General features: G+C 39.6%; 1 protein-coding gene across 1 annotated transcript in view; it reads right to left on the minus strand.

Moving 5' to 3' along the window:
• The window catches only part of tgfbr3 (transforming growth factor, beta receptor III), a 150,351-nt gene that overhangs the window by 84,929 nt on the left and 43,687 nt on the right, over nucleotides 1-21,735 (minus strand). The window contains exon 3 of the mRNA XM_055165064.1: nucleotides 20,937-21,124. Coding sequence (XP_055021039.1) covers nucleotides 20,937-21,124 — 188 coding nt within the window. The remainder of the gene's footprint in view (nucleotides 1-20,936; nucleotides 21,125-21,735) is intronic.

A 21,735-nucleotide genomic window follows, 5' to 3' on the forward strand; every position in this document is an offset into this window, starting at 1 on the left:
AAAAGAAATTCTAGTGCATTTTTCTGATTTATGCATCCAAACTTCTCCATCAGGTCTTGTTTAGGTGTGGCGTGAATGATTAATGCTATGTAAAGTGTCTTTGTGTGTCCATAAAAGTGCTATATAAAATAAAATAAAATTTAAAACATAAAAAAATTACAAATAATAATAATAATGATGATGATGATGATGATGATGATGATGATGATGATGATGATGATAGGTGAGAGTATGAACAGCGACCGCATCACTGCCGAAGCTGCACCAATCCGCCTGTCAATCTCCCGTTCCGTCCTTCCCTCACTCGTGAACAAGACCCCGAGATACTTGAACTCCCAGAGCACCCCCCACAGGACACCACGAGGGACACGGTCGAATGCCTTCTCCAAGTCCACAAAGCACATGTGGACTGGTTGGGCAAACTCCCATGAACCCTCGAGCACCCGATGGAGAGTGTAGAGCTGGTCCAGTGTTCCACGGCCAGGACAAAAACCACACTGCTCCTCCTGGATCTGAGGTTCGACTATCGGCCGGATTCTCCTCTCCAGTACCCTGGCATAGACCTTACCGGGAAGGCTGAGGAGTGTGATCCCCCTATAGTTGGAGCACACCCTCCGGTCCCCCTTCTTATACAGAGGGACCACCACCCCGGTTTGCCAGTCCAGAGGTACTGTCCCCGACCGCCACTATGGTCATGAGCTCTGGGTAGTGACCGAAAGGACGAGATCGCTGATACAAGCGCTTGAAATGGGTTTCCTCCGCAGGGTGGCTGGGCGCTCCCTTAGAGATAGGGTGAGGAGCTCAGTCACACGGGAGGAGCTCGGAGTAGAGCCGCTGCTCCTCCACGTCGAGAGGAGCCAGTTGAGGTGGCTCGGGCATCTGTTTCCGGATGCCTCCTGGGCGCCTCCCTCGGGAGGTGTTCCGGGCATGTCCCACCGGGAGGAGGCCCCGGGGAAGACCCAGGACACGCTGGAGGGACTATGTCTCTCGGACTGGCCTGGGAACGCCTCGGGGTCCCCCCGGAGGAGCTGGAGGACGTGTCTGGGGTGAAGGAAGTCTGGGAGTCCCTGCTTAGGCTGCTGCCCCCGCGACCCGGCCCCGGATAAGCGGACGAAAATGGATGGATAATAATAATAATAATAATAATACAAAAGTAAAAAAAAAAATGGGTCAAATAGTCATAATAGGTTTTCTTCCAATGTTGCTTTCCGTAACTGGCTCCAGAATCTGTTAGTTTTCCACACAGGTTAGAGCAAAAAGTGATTTTTGTTCACATTTTTCAAAATCCTGTAACTATGGTGCTCCATATGTCCTTTGAACTAGAAAAGTATAGCACAGAGTTGACGTTATAGATAATATATAAGTACATTTTTGGCATGTTGAGCTACTATGCATTAAAAAGTTGTTAGAGAAGAGCAAGATGGAAGAAATTAGTAGATTATGAAATAAACAGCTGTTGACATTTACAATGGAAAAATCAGTGCCTTTTGAGAATAACAAGAGCTCAGATATGATCATACCTGGACAGACTTTCTGGATTGAGGGAGGAAAAGGAGAGAGGGAGGGAAGAGGGCAAAGGGGGGATAGAGAGTGAGGAATGTCAAAGCCAGACGAAGACATTTCCAAAAGACGTGAGTCACCTGAATGCAGCACGCTCACTCAAACACACAGGGGAGATAGAGAGAGTTTCCAAAGGCCAAGAAAAAGGGGGGGTTCAAGGTCATGCAAATAAACAGGAGCAGTAAAGCTGACTTAAGGAGGCAGGAGAGGTTTGAGGAATTGACAATAAAATTAGCTGAATAAGTTTAAAGACCTTAAGTAAAACTGAATCACAAAAACTGTTATGTAATGCTACCTTCTTAACCTTCTTGAAATGTTTTGACCATATGTTGCCTGAGCTTTTGAAGAACACTTTGTGCTTAGGTATAATCGATGGACACCCATGGATCATGCAAATCACAGCAGCGAGCAGCAAAGCAGATTTATTTCTTTAAATTTGTACCAAATGGCTACGCGACGCCGTCAAGTCCTACAAGTATCATGATCAAGACAATAAAACTGGAGAACGAAGTTAAGTACAGAGCAGTGGCCATGTACCCAGCTATCCAATATCTGATACTGACTAAAAATACATGGGACAGAAGAGAAAATCTAGCACTGTTACCAAAGCAATTACTGTATTTTTCAGACTATAAGTTGCGCTTTTTTCATGATTTGAGTGGTTCTGCGACTTATACTTAGGTGAGACTTATATATTAAAGTATATAATTTCACATGTTCGTTTTTTTCACGCTGACAACCGCGAGAGGGTGCGCTCTAGGTGTGTGCGCCAGTGTCTACTACTCCTATCACTCTTGTACCACTGTCACGTGGCTCTACTGCGCATGTCTCCTGCAGAAAGAGGAAGTAGTGAAATATGCAGCCGAAAACTGTAATTGAGTAGCAGAAAGAAAGTTTGGAGTTAGCGAGAAACTTGTGAGGGAATGGTGAAAAGCTGAGGATACTTTAACTGCAATGAAGAAAACAAAAAAGCGAATCGCGGGCTTAAAGGTAGATTTAGCTAGAGTTGGCAGAGTTTTTTAGAAATGACACCGAGGATGAAGAATTCAATGGATTTAGTGAGCTGGAGTGAGATCGAGAGTTTGGTAAACTTGTTATGTTATGTTGTTCATGCTATAGTAATATGATGAACTGTGAATGTTACGTTAACATACCAGACGCCTATTCAGCCTGTTGTTCTCTATTCTATTGTTACTACTAAACTTCCCCCCAAAAATGCGACTTAAATATGTTTTATCCTTCTTCCTTATGTATATATTTTGGCTGGTGTGACTTATACTCCGGAGCGATTTATAGTCCGGAAAATACGGTAATTCAGAAACAAAAAAATATATTTAATTCAGTGCATCCTAATTATTCACCACAATGAGTTTATAAGCACTTCCCACCAATTTCAAAGACCAGAGTGGAGTTTTGCTGTCATGATTAAGCACTTCCTGAATCTCAGACAATAAAATGCTTTAGAGTTAGATGCAGATCTAAAGAGCAGATTTATTCTCACATAAAGAGCTGTTTATACAATAAATCTATAAATCTAAGACACAATACATGGACAAAAATCAGCATACAGCCCCGTAATTCATATTTAATCCTAATCCTTTTGTTTGGATCCATACTGAGGTCCCATTATAATCTGTAGGAACGAGGTGTGTTCCTGTCCTTTCTGAAGTCTGTGATTGCTTCCTGGGAGGTGCTGTTTGCGCATAGATTAGCTAACTTTCTGCCTAATTAAAGGATGTTGTGGCTTTCACTGGAAATCGTCGCGAATCAATGTGCACTTAATTAGCTCTGTCAATAGCGGAAACTCCCTTTTCCCTCAGAGACACTGGGCTCAAGATACTGGCTGACATAGTGTTTTCTACCAATAGGATCACATTACAATGACTAAAGTATATTTGAGCCTAGTTTAGTTGAACCAAAAGGTCACGCAATTGCAACCATATGGAGGTCAAAGCGAGTCACTCCAACTTGACACTCAGCTGAATATGCTCTATTTGTCCAATTGTGTGGGGAAATACTGACTCAATACCGATTCAAAGCCCACGATGATAATAAAAAACACTCTTTATTTAGACAACAGACTGCCATTTTCAAATTTAAATCATAGTACTTTCTTTTGACTTAGTTTCTAGTTTCGATACTAGTCTTAGTATCGATTAATATTTGATTTTCAATACAACCCTTCAACCTGTTTTGTTTAGTTTTGGTTTAGTTCTCATTTAGTATTTTTGTCCCAGCTGAATCTACGTTTAGTCCATCTAACTCAAACCCAGTAAAAGAGCCCTGATTTATTCCTTTTTTTCCCACTTTATCTTGTTTTTTTCTCTTGGTTTTGGATTAGCCTTGATGGTATTGTAGTCATGGTTTAGCAAATTTTGTTCATTTCCTCTGACTTAGCGTAGGCCTGGCAACTGTGACTACAACACTTTTCGCATCAATGTGGTCTGTGTTCTAACTGTTTTTATTCATTCTTTGGCTAAAATACTCGCATACCAAACTTCGCTTTCACTTAGGATTGAACGACATAACAAAAACTCAACTTTTTTTTCATTTTGATCAATCACTATTTCCCATTCAATTTTATTTTGTCTCCTGAAACAAATAAAATGTCTTCCAATATTAATTTCCTGAACATTAAGAATAATCAATGCCATATTTATCATAAAAAATAGTCAAATCTATCGCGCCAAAATCTGAATTCTACTCCAAACCATATGCTTTCACAGACAGGAGTGGCTGATCTCATATTATTGATGATTTAAAATGACTGAATCTCCATCTTGATTAAAAGCCCCATATTGCTACTAAGCTATTTTCTGAGCTGTGTGAGGTTGTTTCCTCATTAAAAACATACCTAGTGTTGGTAAAAGGTAGCTGGATAACTTGAAAAAGGTGGAACAGAGCATTTAGAGCTTTGGAGATGCAGACAGACTGATGATAAAGAATTACTCCAACATGTCAATGAAACAAAACAAAACAACTCCAGGTAGGTTTTGGAGGAGGAAACAACATTATAAGATGGATAAAAGCTCACAAGAGTCAAATTTGTGTAATATAGGACCTTTAAAATGCACCACTTCAGTGTAAAAATATAGCAAAGCCACAATTAAGTTGGTATAGTGTTTCATTTGTAATATTTTTAGTCATATGAAACCAAAACAGTAGTCAGTTTAGCACCAATCAAGCTTTAACCCGTTTCTCGACTTGGACACCACATACTGAATATCACAACGTCTACAAGCTCTAAATCTTTTGCCGTTGAACTGTCTCTGGCATTAGCTGCATTTGCTTCTCTGTTTGTTGTTGCGTGTGATTTAAAGCTTTGATTGTACTTCGTTTTCCTGCACCCGATGTTGACACATGCTACTGACTTTAATGGTATGTTTGGTGACAGGCCTGGCTTATCCGGCTACAGCTGTCGTCCCCAGAGTCGAGTTAGATTTCGGTAACCTGATAGTCCAGTCAAAGCTCCATCATCGCTGCTGGTAAAGGCGGGTACTGACCGGAATGGACAATGCAGCGCTAAATCCCAACGCCAACGACCTGCTAATCAATCATGAAAGGTCCTGAATCCGTGGGTCGCACCGCAGTTGCCACAGCAATTAATTCAATACAAAAAAATGAAATCTTTTGAATTAGGGTTGCAAGATTAATCACAATCAAACCGAAATCACAATTTGAATGGATGTAATTTTCAAATCGCAAAGGCTGCAATTATATTTAAGTATCATAAATCCCTCCGCAAACACCAAAATATCCTGTCTCATTCTGTGTAAAACTGCTAACCCTTTAGTTTAGATCTGTACAAACATGTTCTGAAATGTGATTCTTGTATTAGTTTGTCGGTTCATTTTTCAGTCTTTTTGTCAATGAGAACTTTAAGATGAATTCTACTATTAAAACATAAATCGCTAATTCTAATCTAATTACAGTCCCTATATATTTGCCATATTTTGAATGGGGAAAAGCCCTCAAAATATCACCTATATATAACAGGTGAAACCAAATGAATGCCAAGCAGAAAAATCATCCTTGGTATGGTACACTACTTTGAGGTATAGAGCCAGTCATAGCCCCTTGAAAATATTCGAGGTGCTTTGGTGCCCATCTCTCTTCAGTGTTTCTAACAATTAACAATGAAGACGATCAAAATACGATCATGATTACTGTATTTTTCGGACTATAAGTTGCACTTTTTTCATGGTTTGGGTCCTGCGACTTTTACTCCGGTGCGAATTATATATAAAAGTTTTCGCAGAGACAGCCACGAGAGGGCGGTCTAGGCTTGTATGTCAGTATTTCCTGCTCCTATTATTCTTGTACCACTGTCACTTCACTCTCCTGCACATGTCTCCTGCACAAAGAGCCGCTGTCCTGTCTGTGTCATGTCAGGTGATCGCACCATTACTTCTATATCAATGAAAATTGAAAATTTAAACAAATAAAATATTATATATTTATATATTTATTTTAATTTATTATATATTTATAAAGACAACGGAGAAGACTGAACACAAAAAAAGAAAATCATATTTTGCAGCTGGAGGTAGCAAAAATGGTAATCAAGCAACAGAGAGAAAGTTTGTCGTGAGTCAGAAACTTGTGAAATTTGGAAGGGTGCACAATGCAACTTTCCTGGAAGTCATTGGATGGATCAACAAAGCCTGAACTTCAGTGACAACCTAAATCATCCTGTCGGGATTCAGAAAGGACGAAATAATTCTAACTGGAACTGATGCTCACGGAGTTGCTCAGAAGTGACACAGAGGATGAAGAATTCAATGGATTTAGTCATTTGGAGTGAGATGGAGAGTTTGGTAAACTTGTTCTGTTCTGTTGTTTATGTTTTAGTTATCTGAAGAACTGTGATATGCACACATATGTGACGTCTGTTGTTCTCTATTCTATTGTTATTACTATAACTTGCCTTTCATATGTTGGTTCCCAATCTCTGATTTTATAAAATAAATTTCCCCCAAAAAGTGCAACTTATAGTCTGGTGCGACTTATATATGTTTTTTTTCTTCTTCATTATGTATTTTTTGGCTGGTGCGACTTACACTTCGGAGCGACTTATAGTCTGAAAAATACAGTATTTTGTATTGTCGACTAGTCACGAATCATGATTAGCTGATTAATCATTGGTAATTGCAATAACGTGTCACTTATATAACTAAAACATATTCTATAGATATCTAGGTCGTGCAGTGGAGTCTGGGGGCAGTTAAACAGTATCAGATGAGTGGCTGTGTGTTGTCTGTCTGGATCTTGGTTGTTTCTGGATGACTGAGGGTGCACAGAGGCAACAGGGGCCCGAGACACAGGAGGGCTGGCTCTTATCAGAAGAAACCTACATTTAGGAGCGCTACGGGGATGCTACCTGGAGCCTTTCCTCTCAACGGTGATGCTAATCTGTCTGCGTGCTAAGTTCAGAGGCCGAGACATGAGAACAGAGGTGAAGATGTGGGATAGTCATCTAAAGGTGATATGAAAGAAAGAAAGGCAGTACGCAGAGAAAGATAGACTGAAGAGGGCTTGAGAGATCGGACAATAAGATTAAACTGTTCCAAACGAAATAAAAGTCCATTTATGTCTGTTTTTTCTAGGCTAATGTGTGCAATTAGAAGACTAGACCAATGGATGTACTTACTGATTATTTTGTTTGTGAAAAACATGCAGGGGAACGCACTTTGTAAAAGATGATGTTCTCTCAACTGGATATAACACTGGTTTGATCTTTCGGCTTGTTCAGCTGTACTGATGCTTGAAGTTTTTGTTTGAACGTTCCGATTGCTTTTAGAAAGAGCCATTCCAGACTGGCTACAGCTAGATCGTCAGAGTTTAGAGAATCACGGAATCACGTAGCCCAGGTTTCCATGGTAATATATAAGCTTCTGTTGCTTTTATGTACTAATTATGAACTTTTGACTGTTTATGTTTTATTTTATGGTGTAAATTGAGATCACTGAACTATAATAAAATCTGGAAAATTAATCCAATGAATCCATATTTTTTTCAGTGGCCTGTGCTCAATGGTACATGGGCCCAAAAAAACAAAAATTTCACTTCCACATTTGCATCCTCAATTCCTCAATATGGGCTAGCTCCTGCCACCCCTGTGATGTCTGTAATGTGCATGGCATGGAGCATTTGGACCAATCAGTGTGAGAGCTGCTAGAGTGGAGCAAGCGCGGGCTCAGAGTGGGGTTAGGCTAACTTATAAAGCTAACCTTTAGGTTCTTTGAGGATTTAAATTATTTCAAAAGTTTATGCTGTGAAAATAGAAAAGAATCCCTACAAAATCCGACCTTTGTGAAAGTCGTCGATGCCCTGTCAGTCAAAAAATACATTGTGCTTCTATGGAAGAATTCTTTCTGGGCCCAAGCTCCTGGGAGCTGCAGTACCTCGAGCGGCCACTAGTCGGTCTCGAGCTGGGACAGAGGGTGAATGCCTTATCCAGTTTTTATTATAGATCCATGGTTGAGATAAGGCTGGTAGATGACAAATTTGTTTTTTAAAGTCACTTCTGCTAACATGTTAACTAACTCAAACACCCCAACCTTAAAGGTGCACTACTTAACTTTTTGGTTGGGGGTTTGTCATCTGCTTGTTTTTATAGATATGTCACTGCTCTTCTTGGAATGTTCCACAGTATGGCATTATACAGCTCTACCTTTCATTTATTCAATTAGAGCTGGTTTTGTGGCTTAAAAATACCTAGAAAAACAGGCATTCTGACTGTGAGCAGGGTCGCCTCTCCAAAGATCTGATCTATAACTTGGTCTGTGTGGTCTCCATGAAGAGAGAAAGGTTTAACGCCATACTGTGAAACATACCAGACCAAGGAATATCTTCATATAGAAAAGCAGAAAACCAGAAAAGTTACACAATGCACCTTTAACCATAACCTAATTTCCTAATTAAAAAAAGACTGTTAAATATTCCTATTGGTTGTTATGGTGATAGGTTCACCATCACCCTCGCAATTGGGAAACTTAATACACGTCTGCGAAGATTTATCACATTAAATTATTGTATATCAAAAGACTGGCACAGAAGCGAGGTAGTTGCATCAATTTCAAAACCAAAATTTTTTAATCATATGTGAACTAACCAGCCCTCACACGCCAAAACCCTGAGTCTTGTCTCCATCTGTTTGCGCTTTACAGATATCTACTGCAGCTGATCAAACACCACAGCCTCCTCCAGATTCAAAGCCTATGTCCATGTTTGCCTTTCATAACCTGATTAAAGAAAGCTTGGCTCGCTGAAGATACCACGGTCCTCTTGTTTATTCTCCAGCCAAACTTGTACCCGGGGCGTCCTGTTTTCTATGTTTACGTTCATCCCATCCAAAGCACACACACGCATCCACACTAGAGTCCACTGCCAATCTCAGCGTCGCCCCCTGTGGCTCGTTAGCGAAGTGCGTGTGGTAAAGACATATGGGAAAATGTGCAAACCTGATACCTACAGCGTTGCGGTGTTGGAGAGCGGGGGCAACGCGAATGAACACTTAAAGATGAGGTCATTGTTTTTGTAGCGATCGAGTGGCAAAACAGCAACACCTCCATGTCAGCAGTCCACCCCTGCAAATATGTTTGTGCTCCCAAAAGACACCAGCACGGATCATATCGATATAACAGCTTAATATGTTGAGCTGAGGTTGTTTTTTTGTTTTACTTGTAAAAAATGTGTTATTAAAGAGGGGGTATTAGCTGCTAAGAGATCAGCTTGTTACCTTTTATCGTTTTGAAAATGCTATATTGAGCACATGACCATTGCTCTGTAAAGACACCTGTGCATCCTGCGGTGTGAGTAACATCAGAAAAATTTATATGACAGTAAATTCCATAATCGACAAGACATCTGCCTGTGTGGGACCAAATGCAGTGGACACCCATGAGACGAGAATGCGAGCGGTCAGCAGTAGCAGCGGTGGAAACTCATACCTCAGGTGAGAAACACGGGAGCGGGCTGCTGGGAAAGGCGGGAGCGACCGCTGGGAGAGCAGTGGTCAGAGGGTTTACTGGGATGCTGGGATGGGGAGCACATGAGATAGACACTGGTCTGCTGCGTAATGGGAGGCAAACGAAATGAGGAACGCAGAGAAAACTTAAAAGGGTGACGTGTGTGTGCATGCACGGGTTTAAAGGGGTGCACGTCCGTGAGAGGGGCGCACTGCACAAGCCCAGCCACTTCTTTCCAGCCTATCCAAAATTCTATATTCCTGGTGCTTTTACTGGTGCATACTTGCATCGTGGGGCTGCGGAGCTGTTTTATTGTACCCATATATAACTCTTCCCTACACTCCTCTGTGCTGCCTGTATTGAGGCAATGATTGCAGACATTACCCACACTGGCAGTACTTTTAAATGCCACAGCGGTCACAGATTGTTTGAGATGTCATCACCAAATACAGTGTGTACTTGTACCATCCCACTGCAGCCTCCAGCAGCGAAGTACAACCCGACCTGGACACGCCCCCTCGTTAACACTAGAGCTAAAATCAGGGCAAGATCAGGCCCATAAAATCACTTTGGGAATGTTGTTGATGAGGGAACAACATTATAACATAGCAGAAAGGTCAAAGAAGTACATTTTGCACAATACCCCCTCTTTAAGTTAATGGGAATTTAACCAGCAGAGAAATTAATTTGTCTTTGTTGAAATTGGACATCTTCATAGGTCATTACATAACAGTATTATATTCTCGCTCTACATTGAGTTTCTACATTTTAGGGACTCAAAGAGATGAGAACAGCTAAAGAAATATTTACATATTCTTGGTTTTCCAAAGAGTAAAGTGTAAAGATAATATGACATTAGTACAGCAAGTAAGCATTGGAATGTTTTAGCTTAAATGACGAAGTATTATTTTACTGAACAGAAGCCCTTTTTTCATGTAATTAAGTTCAATTCAATCAAGACAGCTGTGTGCTATCTGTCTAATCATAAAGCATATTTATTGTCCAATAAAAATGGTAATGTTGGTGCGCTGTTAACATGCTAGCTGCATTACCGTGACTCCGCTCTCACCGTGGAAAATTTTGAAACATGCTCATAAAGTCATCGCCATGAATAATTAGGATGCTAGGAATGCGTTAGGAAAGTGAGGAATAACTTTGGACCGCCAGAAACCGTTTAACAAGAACTAGCTCTGTTTTTCACGTTTTAAAATCAGCTACAGTCATTTAAACTTAAAGCCATCATGACTCAAATGCTATTTATACCTCAAGTAATTATAATAATGATAATTAATCTACCAGACCATGACCTTGGATTGAAGACCTTAAACAAAACCTAAATTGGTTTCATCCCAATACATCTGAAGTCATTCCCTGGAAACAAATAATGACGGATTTTAAACACAATGGCCTGGATTTATATAGCAAATTAAAAGCTTTTCCAAAAACGCCACAGCAGACCATTATTTATTATTATTATCTATTACAGTTCTGGTGTGGTGTGTCTGTACCCATAGCTGCACCGGGCCTAACAAACATTGGTTGAAAGTTGAAAATTGTGTCAAAGCCTTTCCAAACACCAATCACTCAAATGCCACATTCACGTAAGCAGAGTAGTGTCTTGCCAAATGACACAATGGCAGATGAACTGACTTGAGCTGCCAAAACCAATCTTCTGGTTATTAGACGACCGCTCCATCTGATTCACTTTTGCACTATTGATTTAGTGCAAGTCGCTGATTAAAAGCTGGGGCTGAACAATGTGGTAAAAACATGTAATTGTGATTATTCTGATTAGTATTCAGATTGTGATCACATGTACAATTTGTTTTAATAATAGGAGTCTGTTAAAAGTTCACAGTTTAAACATGTCCAGAAGAATTGGCAAAAATAGTAAGATATGAACTGACATTTCAGAACATGTTTGTACAGATCTAAACTGGTTTGCAGGTTTTTTAAATGCAAAATGACACAAGAAATAAAGATACTGTATTTTACGGACTATAAGACGCACTTAAAGTCCTTTAAGTTTCTCAAAAATTGACAGTGCGCCTTATGTATTAATTCTGGTTGTGCTTACTGACCTTGAACCGATTTTATGTGGTACACAGCGCTCAAAAATCTGTTCAACTGTTTTAGTATGACTTTGGTAATCTACAAAGCCGCACCGGTTGATGAACTGTCGGAGCATTATAGCTACCGTAGTCAGAAGCCTCATAGAGTCCCACAGAAGCTGATCACATCAGCGCACAAGGAGAGAGCAGGTTTTTTCAATGCTTATAGTTTATGCAAATTAGCCATGTGGTTTTAAGTTTTGTTTCTGTAAAACATAAACAAATGTGCACAAAGCTGCATTAAACACATTATTATTCAATGTATATTTGAGTGCTCCTCATAGGAAATAAAAACAACCTTAAATTATCCACCCATGTTCACATTCAAAATACACGTTCACCAACACAGGGAGGCAACGGTGGGCAAATTACGCCACGACCTGCCAATGGATCGTGGATGCCTGGGATAAAGGATCAGTCTCAAGTGTCATCCATTTGTTTTGCTTAATGCGCCTTATAATCTAATGCGCTTAATAGTCTGAACAATACGGTACAAAAATTGTAACCTTTGTGATTTGCTAATTGCGTCCATTCAAACTGATTTTGATTTGATTGCGGTTAATCTTGCATCCCTATTAAAAACACTGTAATATTTGTAAAAATTCATTATAGCTTCAAACCGACTAATTAGATTTCGTAACCCAAAACATGACCAGATGTGTCCAGTCCACTCGCATGCCTGCCAAGTGACTGCTGTAGGGGCTCTCCCATGCAGCTGCAGCCGTGTGCCCTGTCGTCAGCGCTGGTGTTCCCTGGCCTTTAATAATATCACAGTCGTGGTCTGGAGCCTGGACCAGACCAGGACCAGACCAGGACCAGATCTGGACCAGAGCCAGCTGTGAGCGAGCGTCAGGAGCAGCTGTGCACGACTCCCTGTGAGTAAGAGTCACTCGCCTGAGTTAAGACCCGTGGTAAATGGGTTCAATGGCCCGCTCAGGAAACCATTCACTGGTCTCACAGCCGTGCTCACAAATACACGAATACAGGAATACTTCAAACCGGGACTTTCACTGATGGATGTGGAGAGACAGGCCTCACACACTGCAGCTGTGAGCGAGAGCTGAGCAAGGCCGGGAGATTCAATGAGGACCAGGAGAGTTTAAAAGCAAAACAGATCTCAGCTAAATCAGCTCAGCAAAATATGTCAAAATCAGGGGTAAAAATCCATGTATGGGTTTCATCTTAAAGACACCATTTTGAGCACCTTTGATGATTTTGGATTGTTAATTGTTATGGCAGCAGTCCTAATTTTTCATCACTCTGAAACCCATAAATAGATGTATATTAGCTTTTAGCTCAAAAAGAACAAAGTCTAGCTCAGAACAAAACCAGGATAGATCACTAAACATTTATGAGCTTGATTTTGTCTCATCATTATCTTGATTCATGAATCTTTGAGTAATCCCTTATTGTCATGCATTTAAAGATCCTCAGAAAATGTGAAACTTCGCCTGAGCCCTATTCCCGCCCACTGTTCTAAAACAGTGTTTCCCAAACTTTTTTTTCTGGGGAATCATATTTTAAAAGTCACAAATCTTCGCGACCCAAGTCAATAAACATTATCCATAAAACACAAAATTTATTTGTGATCATTATTGAACATTAATGAGGATATTTTATTTTTGAGTGAGTGATTGTGTCTCTGTGCACAATTTGTATTACTATATTTTTTGGACTATGAGGAGCACCAGATTATAAGGTGCATTAAGTGAAAAAAATCGGATGAAACTTGAGGCTTGAGACTTTTTATTTCCAAAGAGCTATAGATTGAGTAATAATGGGTTTGAAGGAGCTTTCCGCACATTTGTTTACATTTTACAGAAACAAAACTTAAAACCACATGGCTAATTTGCATAAACTATAAACAATAAAAAAAAAAAAACAACAGCTCGCTCCCTGTGCGCTGATGCGGTCAGCTCTTGTCAGACTAAAGAACATGAATGAGTGCAATATATGTGAAAATCAGTCAGTCAGTAAGCACAACCAGAATTAATACTCAAGCTTTAAATAAGGAAAAACAGGAAGGGGGGCAACCCAACCCTTGACAAGGCAACCCACGCAAAATCTCTTGCGATCCAGTCTTTGGGAAACAATGCTCTAAAATACTTGCTTGTGAAATACTGTGCTATTAATAGGTGATGAGAATTGCCTTTTTAAGCATCTATTCGGTTGTATTATTTTGCACAGGGATGCCGATCTTGACAGCAAATAAGGTCTATACAGACTACAAAGCCATTTTAAAGCTTCCCAGAGAATAAGTGCATTGTTGACTTGTTGGTTACACAGATCAACCTACTTTTGAACATATTCTCTCAAATTCTCCATTTAAAATTAATAAGATTTCCATTTAGCTCGAAGTTAAACCACAACGAAAGTGTGGTTCAGTAGCATTTAGAGGCAAAAGTGGGCGGGGTGGAATATCGTCAATAGCATGGAAAGTTAGTTTGTGCTCCCCGCCGCTCTGCTAAAACCTGTTGGAGGCTTTGGTTTGGTTACATCATGTTCCTCCATAACTCTCCATGAGCCCATTACTCAGACAGTCCTGGACAGAGCGCTCCTTCACTGAGCAGATACTGTGTGTACTGAGGGCTAGACACCACTTCCTAACCCCATCTGTGAGGTGAGGGTGACTCGGTGAAATTTACATAATCAGACTAACCAGGAGTCCTGTGTGTCTGACTGGGGCAATGTTTTACAAATTAAACATGGAGAGATATATTAAATAATGTGGCCGAGCATTCAAATTGATGGTGGTTTGGTCTGACAGGACTGGAAAAGGCATAGATGTGATTCATCATGTGGCGAAACTGTCCTGCTGCCGTGTAATAGCCATCAGTGGTTAGAAATCTATAAAAATGCTAATGCAAATTTAATTTTGTTTCATATTATTATATATAGACTATTTAATTTCATAGTAACCATTCCCCACCAGTTGAGAATCATTGCCGCCAAAGCTAAAATTATACTTGTATAAATGTATTCTTTATTTAAATTACTATTAATATGAGAGTGTTGACAAAAACACTGAAACCAAAGCTAAACAGACGAGAAAGTGACTTTATTATATTTCTGGTTATTTCAATTTTGACTTGCAACAACAACATGGAGGAAAAAAAGATGTTTAAACAGTCCCTGCCTGTCAAAAAGAAGACTGCAGGTTCAACTCTCAATTTTCTAAAGAAGGATTTCAAATTAGTCTTAGCTTTTATCCCTTTACATGTCACCAGGATTATCTACTCGTGTTGTCCCAAAACACAGAGGCTGGGTAATCTCAATGACAGCTCGATCAGATGCCCTTTCCCTCCCTTTCTCACCACCAAGGCCAAACCAAACCATCTAATCCTAAAGGGACGCCCTGTTTTCTGATGCAGGTGTCTCTATCAAGGTCCCAGGTAAACACAGAGTCCCAGTGACCTTCAGAGAGCCTTATCTGAACATCAGCACCAACCACCCCAGTGGAAAACTGAAGCCTGATCCAAGAATCTACTTTATATCTGCAGACATGATGGTGGACGCCATGAAGTCAGTTTTGTATGTTAGGATGTTATTTTGAGAAGAAACAAAGCAATTTTACAAATATAATGACCACCCACCTCAAGCAATGATTAAAAACTATATTCAGTGTTTATTCACTTTCTATTCTACCTGATTTTTATGGTGATGTGTCAATGTGAATACCAGAACTAGTGCAGAGGTCCAAAGTTATTCCTCACTTACCTTATGCATCCCAAGCGACCTATTATTATTCTAACCATTTTAACCATGGTGTAATAGAGTCCCATCGTTATTGACTCACTCAAAGTTGTATTTTTAGAAATTCATGCATGTTTGAGTAATCTTTTTTGTCCTTCCTCCATAGCTCTGAAAATTCCAGTTGTGACCTTCCACCTACACATGGCCCATGCTCTCTCCTCGATTTATTATCTTTTTTTCCCATGGGCTATGATTTTGTTGTAATGTAAAGTAAAAGGGGTGGACAAAATCATTGCTGCAGTTTTGGACCAGAGTTTTCTGATCAATATTAGAGTTTAAATGTGACATATGAATAGAAATATGAGAAAACAACCTTTGTCTTTTTTGCATGTAACTAGCACCTTTACTGTATGTCCAAGTTTTCTTATGTATTTATCTTGACAACATTGACATTCATACAGATTACATATAGATAATCACAATCCATTGCCAAATCAATCAATCCTGACTTCTTTGTTGACAGAGATGACAGCAGGCTCCTCTCTTGACCTTCGAAGCGATGGTGAACCAGAAGAAAGACAAATCAAAATGGAGATTGGTTTTACAGATAGCAAAAGTGTACGCTTCACAGGGATATCCATAACAGTTCAACCCAAGGTCCTGAGCAGTGTCGACTGTTGATTTGTGCTATAGTGTGTCTTTATCAGGACATGCAATCCTGAATGAATCAATCTGAAAGCCATATAGTTTGCAATTTTATCTCTTTTCATCAATTCGAGTTCAAATAATAACCATAACTTTAGATAATCCATCAAGATTTAAAATGATTCTAACAAATGCCACAGTAGGTGTGCCTGAGGGAAGATTCAAAATGTGGTGTCTTTGTCTAATTTATTTTCAAATAAAGTTATGAAGACAGACGTGTGTAACTTCACACTTATAAATGGAAAATCTTTAAAAGTTTGCAGTTGCTGGAGAGACTAAAATATTGTCTGTAATAGGATAGAAAATTTTAGAAGGTATGAAAAATGTGAAGTAAGACAACTGGGGCTGTACTCAAAATACAGCAATATATTGTCACAGATTTAGTTTTTAAAGATGAAGGTTAGGAAGTTGCTGATACGATACATACCTCAATACATTGCACTCCCAATTCAATACAATATTTCAAATCGATTCGATATGGTTCAATAAAAATAATGGCTAACTCATGGCTGTGATACTAAAAGTCTTTGTTAAACCACTTCTTGTGTAAAGTTCATATGAAACACACCCATTTTACTTATGAAAACAGTGAAAATGTCAAATGTGTTTCATAAATTAGTTTCCTTCCTCTAAACAAGCAACAAAACTGTAGCACCGTAATAAAATTTAGTAAAATATACCTAAAAATACTCTTGGCGATATAAAACGATACAGCAGCTCATGATATCGATACTATATTATACATTAAATGATAATATATATCAGTATTTTTGCACTCCCCTAGAGGTGAGCATTGTGATATTTTTAGTATGGTTTAAAGCAGTGGTCCCCAAACTTTTTTGCACCACAGACCAGTTTTATGTCTGACAATATTTCACAGACTGGAGAAGGTTGGGAAGGGGGAGGGGGGCATGGCTAAATCCTGTTTTACACCTGTTTTAGTCCTGATTTTAGACCCTGTTTTTAGACCCTGTTTTAGTCCTGGTTTAGAGCTGGATTAGAGCTGGTTTAGTCCTCTTTTAGACCTGGTTTAGTTATGGTTTAGTCCTGGTTTAGTCCTGGTTTAGAGCTGGATTAGAGCTGGTTTAGTCCTCTTTTAGACCTGGTTTAGTTATGGTTTAGTGGCACAGCACGCAAGGCATACGGGAGGAGGAATGGCTCGTGCGGTGTATGGAAGGGCAGGTTCGAGCTTTCGTGGCCCGGTACCAAACGACCCATGGCCCAGTACCGGTCCCTGGCCCGGGCTTTGGGGACACCTGGTTTCAAGGTAACTTTGTGGCCATGCCAAAGCTTGAACTCGTCAGATCTCAGAAGCTAAGCCAGGTTAGTATTTGGATGGTAGACTGCTGGGAATATCAGATGCTACAGTGGGGCACTAGTGGTAAAAGCTGACACTGTGTCCTTATGCAAGACACTTCGTTCGCCTTGCATAGTGTGAATGTGAGGTGTAAATAGCAAACCCTCCACCAGTAAAACATAGTTATACATAGTGCAGCTTTACAAAGTTCAGCACATGTTTGGAGACGAGGGAGACATACTTACAACTGAAGCATATCTCGGGACACAAGGCTAATATTTATTTTGAATCGAACTTTGTTGCTACACTAAACAGCCAAATCTTGTAATGCAGCTACATGCACTATGATTTCCAGTCAGGATGTGCTTTGGATTAGAACAAATACCATCACTCCACCACCTAAAAGTCTCACTAAGCCTGTCTTTATTAAACATTACACAACTGGAATTACCAACAAATCCTGTCCCATATCTCCAACTAAACAAATAATACTGGCCTGAACTTAAAGTGCGCATTACAGGTTTTCATGTTTTTCTAATTATCACTTTGTTTGGTGGGATAGTACCTGTGGTAAATATTCATTATAGTTTTACATCAGTTCAGTTAAGTGGCAGTTTGGGGGAAAAAGTTGAGAAGAAAAGTACAAAAACACAGGAAGTGGCGGTGAGTTCTAAAACACAATACCTCTATGTCGTCAAAACAGAAAATTCCAATTGACACTAAAACTAGTATCAAAAGAACATACTCATTTGAGCGGGTTTACAAAAAAAAAAAAAAAAAACTTTCCTGAATAGCTTTAGAATGAGCTTGAGCTGCATCAGAACAAGTATAAGAGCACATAGACTGGTATACGTTCATGGATCACTATTGAACCAACCTGGATGACTGAGGGATTACAGAGATACTAAAAATTTTAAATCACAGTGTTGTTAAATCCGAGTATCATTCGTTCATTCGTTTTACAAAATAAAACCAAAAATAAGAAAATGAAAAAAACAACAATTTTCTTCACTATTTGTCTCCAAAATCAAAATGAAAAACTGGAAACGATTCGTTTTCAGTTTTTCATTTTGTGTTTAAATGAATAATGGAAAAAACAGATAACAGCTGTTTCCCATTTCTGTGACTTAAACTGTGATGCGGGACTTTTGCGCCGCATACAGATTGAACCAGGACTGATCTCAGGACTAAAACAGGACCACGCCAGGACTAGTCTGGTCCCGGTCTGGTCCCCGTCTCAGTCCTGATCACCCGACAGTCTATGCGGCGCACCTCCGGGCCCGTCCCGAGACTCAGTCCTGGTTCAGTCCTGGTTTAGTCTCGTTTAAGTCCTGTTTTAATCCTGGTTCAGTCCTGGTTTAGTCCTGGTTTAGACCTGGTTCAATCCTGGTTTACACCTAGTTCAGTCGTGGTTCAGACCTGGTTTAGACCTGGTTTAGACCTGGTTTAGACCTGGTTTAGTCCTGGTTCAGTCCTGGTTCAGTCCTTGGTTCAGTCCTGGTTCAGTCCATATGTGACGCAAAAGTCCGGCATCACAGTTTAAGTCACTGAAACAGAAATGTTATCAATTTTTCCATTATTCATTTAAACACAAAATCGAAAAACTGAAGAAAAAAAGAATGATTATAAGTTTTTTTCATTTTGGTTCTGAAGACAAATAATGAAGAAAATAGTTGTTTTTTCATTTTCTTATTTTTGATTTTATTTTCGAAAAACAAATGAACAAATGATACACGGATTTTGTTCAATATTTGTGGTATCAGAATCAGTATTAAGTATCGAATCGAAGTCTGAAATTTTAGGATTGTGTCAACATTATTTATATTTGTAACATTAATGTAATGTAATGTAATGTTTGTTTTTTGGTCTAATTGTAGTTCTTTGTCCTTTGTTAATACTGGTTGGCTGCTAGATTAATAAAAATGCTGCTGTTGCTCAACCAGGAAGTAAAATTAATAAACCAAAATAAAAAAAATAGAAAAAACCAAAGCAAGATTTTTAGCCTTAAATCTTAAATATAATTAAGTGAACTATGTTTTCGTGAAATTAGAGGTCTAACCTCATATGCACTTTGACTTCAGTTGATCTTTACTTTATGAAAATCCAACTAAAACAACAACCTCATTAACTTGGAGATGTTGTACGGCGTCTCTATGGAAACCGCCTTTGTTTACCTGCCGACTAAGCATTTATCAGTGTTTTTTTGCTGGTCTCACTGCAGCATCAGCAGAGCAGAGTGATGACAGGTCTGTGCACGCAGCTCTTCACACTGGAGTGACTGAGGGGCAGGTCGTGGGACGGTGTAAAAATCCCCACTCTGAGATTTTGGGGGCCGTGAATCATGTGAAAAGTATGGAGAAAGTAGAGAGAGAGCTGTAAGGGAGTGGTGCCGCCTGACAGCTCACAAATCAATACTAGTGCTGAGTGTACAGTTTACAGAGATAGGGAGATTCAGTTTGAGGAAGGATGATAATATAGCATGTGTGTAATAACCTAATCGCACAGAATTGACATGAGAAATAAAGCTTATGTACTGTGGGAGAGAAATGTCATCTTTAAGCACTCTAAAAAGCTTGCCGTGTCAAAATATAATGATTAAAAGCCCCATATTGCGCTATTTTCTAATCTAAGTTGTAATGTTTCCTCATCAAAAACACACCCGGAGTTGTTTTTTTGTTTCATTCACACATGTTTAAAACACAAACCCTGCAGATTTAGACTTCCTCTTCTCTCAACCACTGTGTTTTTAAACTCCATATACCTCCACTCAAATCATTTGGCATTTCTCTACACAGATAAAGGTAAAAGTAAAGCTGCTAACCTGAGTATTTTGAGCTTTGAAGACACAGACAGACTAATAATAAGTGGTTACTGAAACATGTGTGAATGAAACAAAACACAACTACATTTTTTAGGAGGTAATGGCATTATAACACAGCTTAAAGCTCACAAGAGTCAGTTTTGTGTAATATAGGACCTTAAACATACCATTTTCAACTATCTCCACTTTCTCTTACACATGGGGAAAGTAAGTTTTAACTGTTTTATAAATGCATGTTGGTCAAATGAACACTGAACAATGAACAATACAAACATTAAAACGAGGGACGATACTTTGCAAACCAATAACAAAATGTGCTTGTGTCAATCAGGCTGTCAAAATTCTGTCAAGTGCACACCATACACTCTCCTTTCTTAAGTTGTAAAATTGATGTTTGATGTTGTAAAGTATACTATATTTCTTTGACAATAAATATTCCCCATGCCCTCATGAGCCATTCTCCAAGGTTCTATAGTCAATGGATGTTTTTGTAACATTTTTAGAAGATTAGATTTAGAACCTATTTTGAGAGGGCATTGTGAATTTATTTGGACACCAAAAGCCTTTTTCCTATGTTTCTTTTCTGAAATGCCTGGAGCTGCTCTGTTGACGCTGAAAAATTAGAACTCTAACTAATTTGGTCGGTGTGTGGCATAAGTGCGCCAGCTGGATGCATGTATAGGATTACTTGTGCACATTGTCTGACTGGTTTAAAGGCAATTCCTATGTGTACGCTGGTGTAAATAAACAGGGAGTAAGTGAATAAAAGTGTGACTGACCTGTGCTAGTGTCCCGTCCTGTTCCTCTGGTGTGCGTCCTCTGAGGTTGACCACGTGCACCTCCTGGGGTAGAAGGCTGGTTCCTCTGCTCGCACATCCGGCCAGGACAGTGAAGGTTTTGGACAAGGCCTGTACCGGGTGTCCCTGCCCCACCGGGAGCAGCTCACACGGGCTTCGGAACACAGGACCTGGAAGAAAAAAAACAATATTTTACTGTAACATGCCTGCTTGTTTTGTTTTTTACAATCATTGCTATGGATGACGTCACACTCCCTTAGTCCACTTCTTTTTACAATTTATGGTGATAACAAGCCAAAGAACAAGCATTAACACAACTCTACATCACTACAATCCTTGTGGTTAGAGCAGAAACCACCTCCATTTGTATAGATAAATAAAAACCTTGTGTACGTTATATTTCATACTATTTCAACTTAGCCACAAGTCGCTTTGTTTTTAAGACTCTGTTGAAGGTCAACAGCATCCTATGACAGTTTCATTAAGTGTGCATAAATCAAGTTGCCAGTGTTTGACAAAATAACCAAACAGCCCCTTCCCCTCCCATAAGTCATGCGCAATATGACGGACTATTCTGCGGCCAGTATTATTCTCCAGATCTGACCCTGTGTATTAACCTGTAGGCCCGTGCCAGCCGAACAAAGCTCCCATTTCAAACACATCTCGCAGAGAACGGCAACAGCAATCAGATGGAGCATTTGGAAACAATTAAAGCCTTACTCAAAGACAGTTCCAAAACAACATTCAGTTCCCTCCAACCGATTCCCAAACAGGGCGTCCC

The sequence above is a fragment of the Boleophthalmus pectinirostris genome, unplaced genomic scaffold (genome assembly GCF_026225935.1).
Source record: "Boleophthalmus pectinirostris isolate CB_2022bp ecotype Guang Dong unplaced genomic scaffold, ASM2622593v1 HiC_scaffold_7, whole genome shotgun sequence".
NCBI classification, from domain to species: Eukaryota; Metazoa; Chordata; class Actinopteri; order Gobiiformes; family Gobiidae; genus Boleophthalmus; species Boleophthalmus pectinirostris.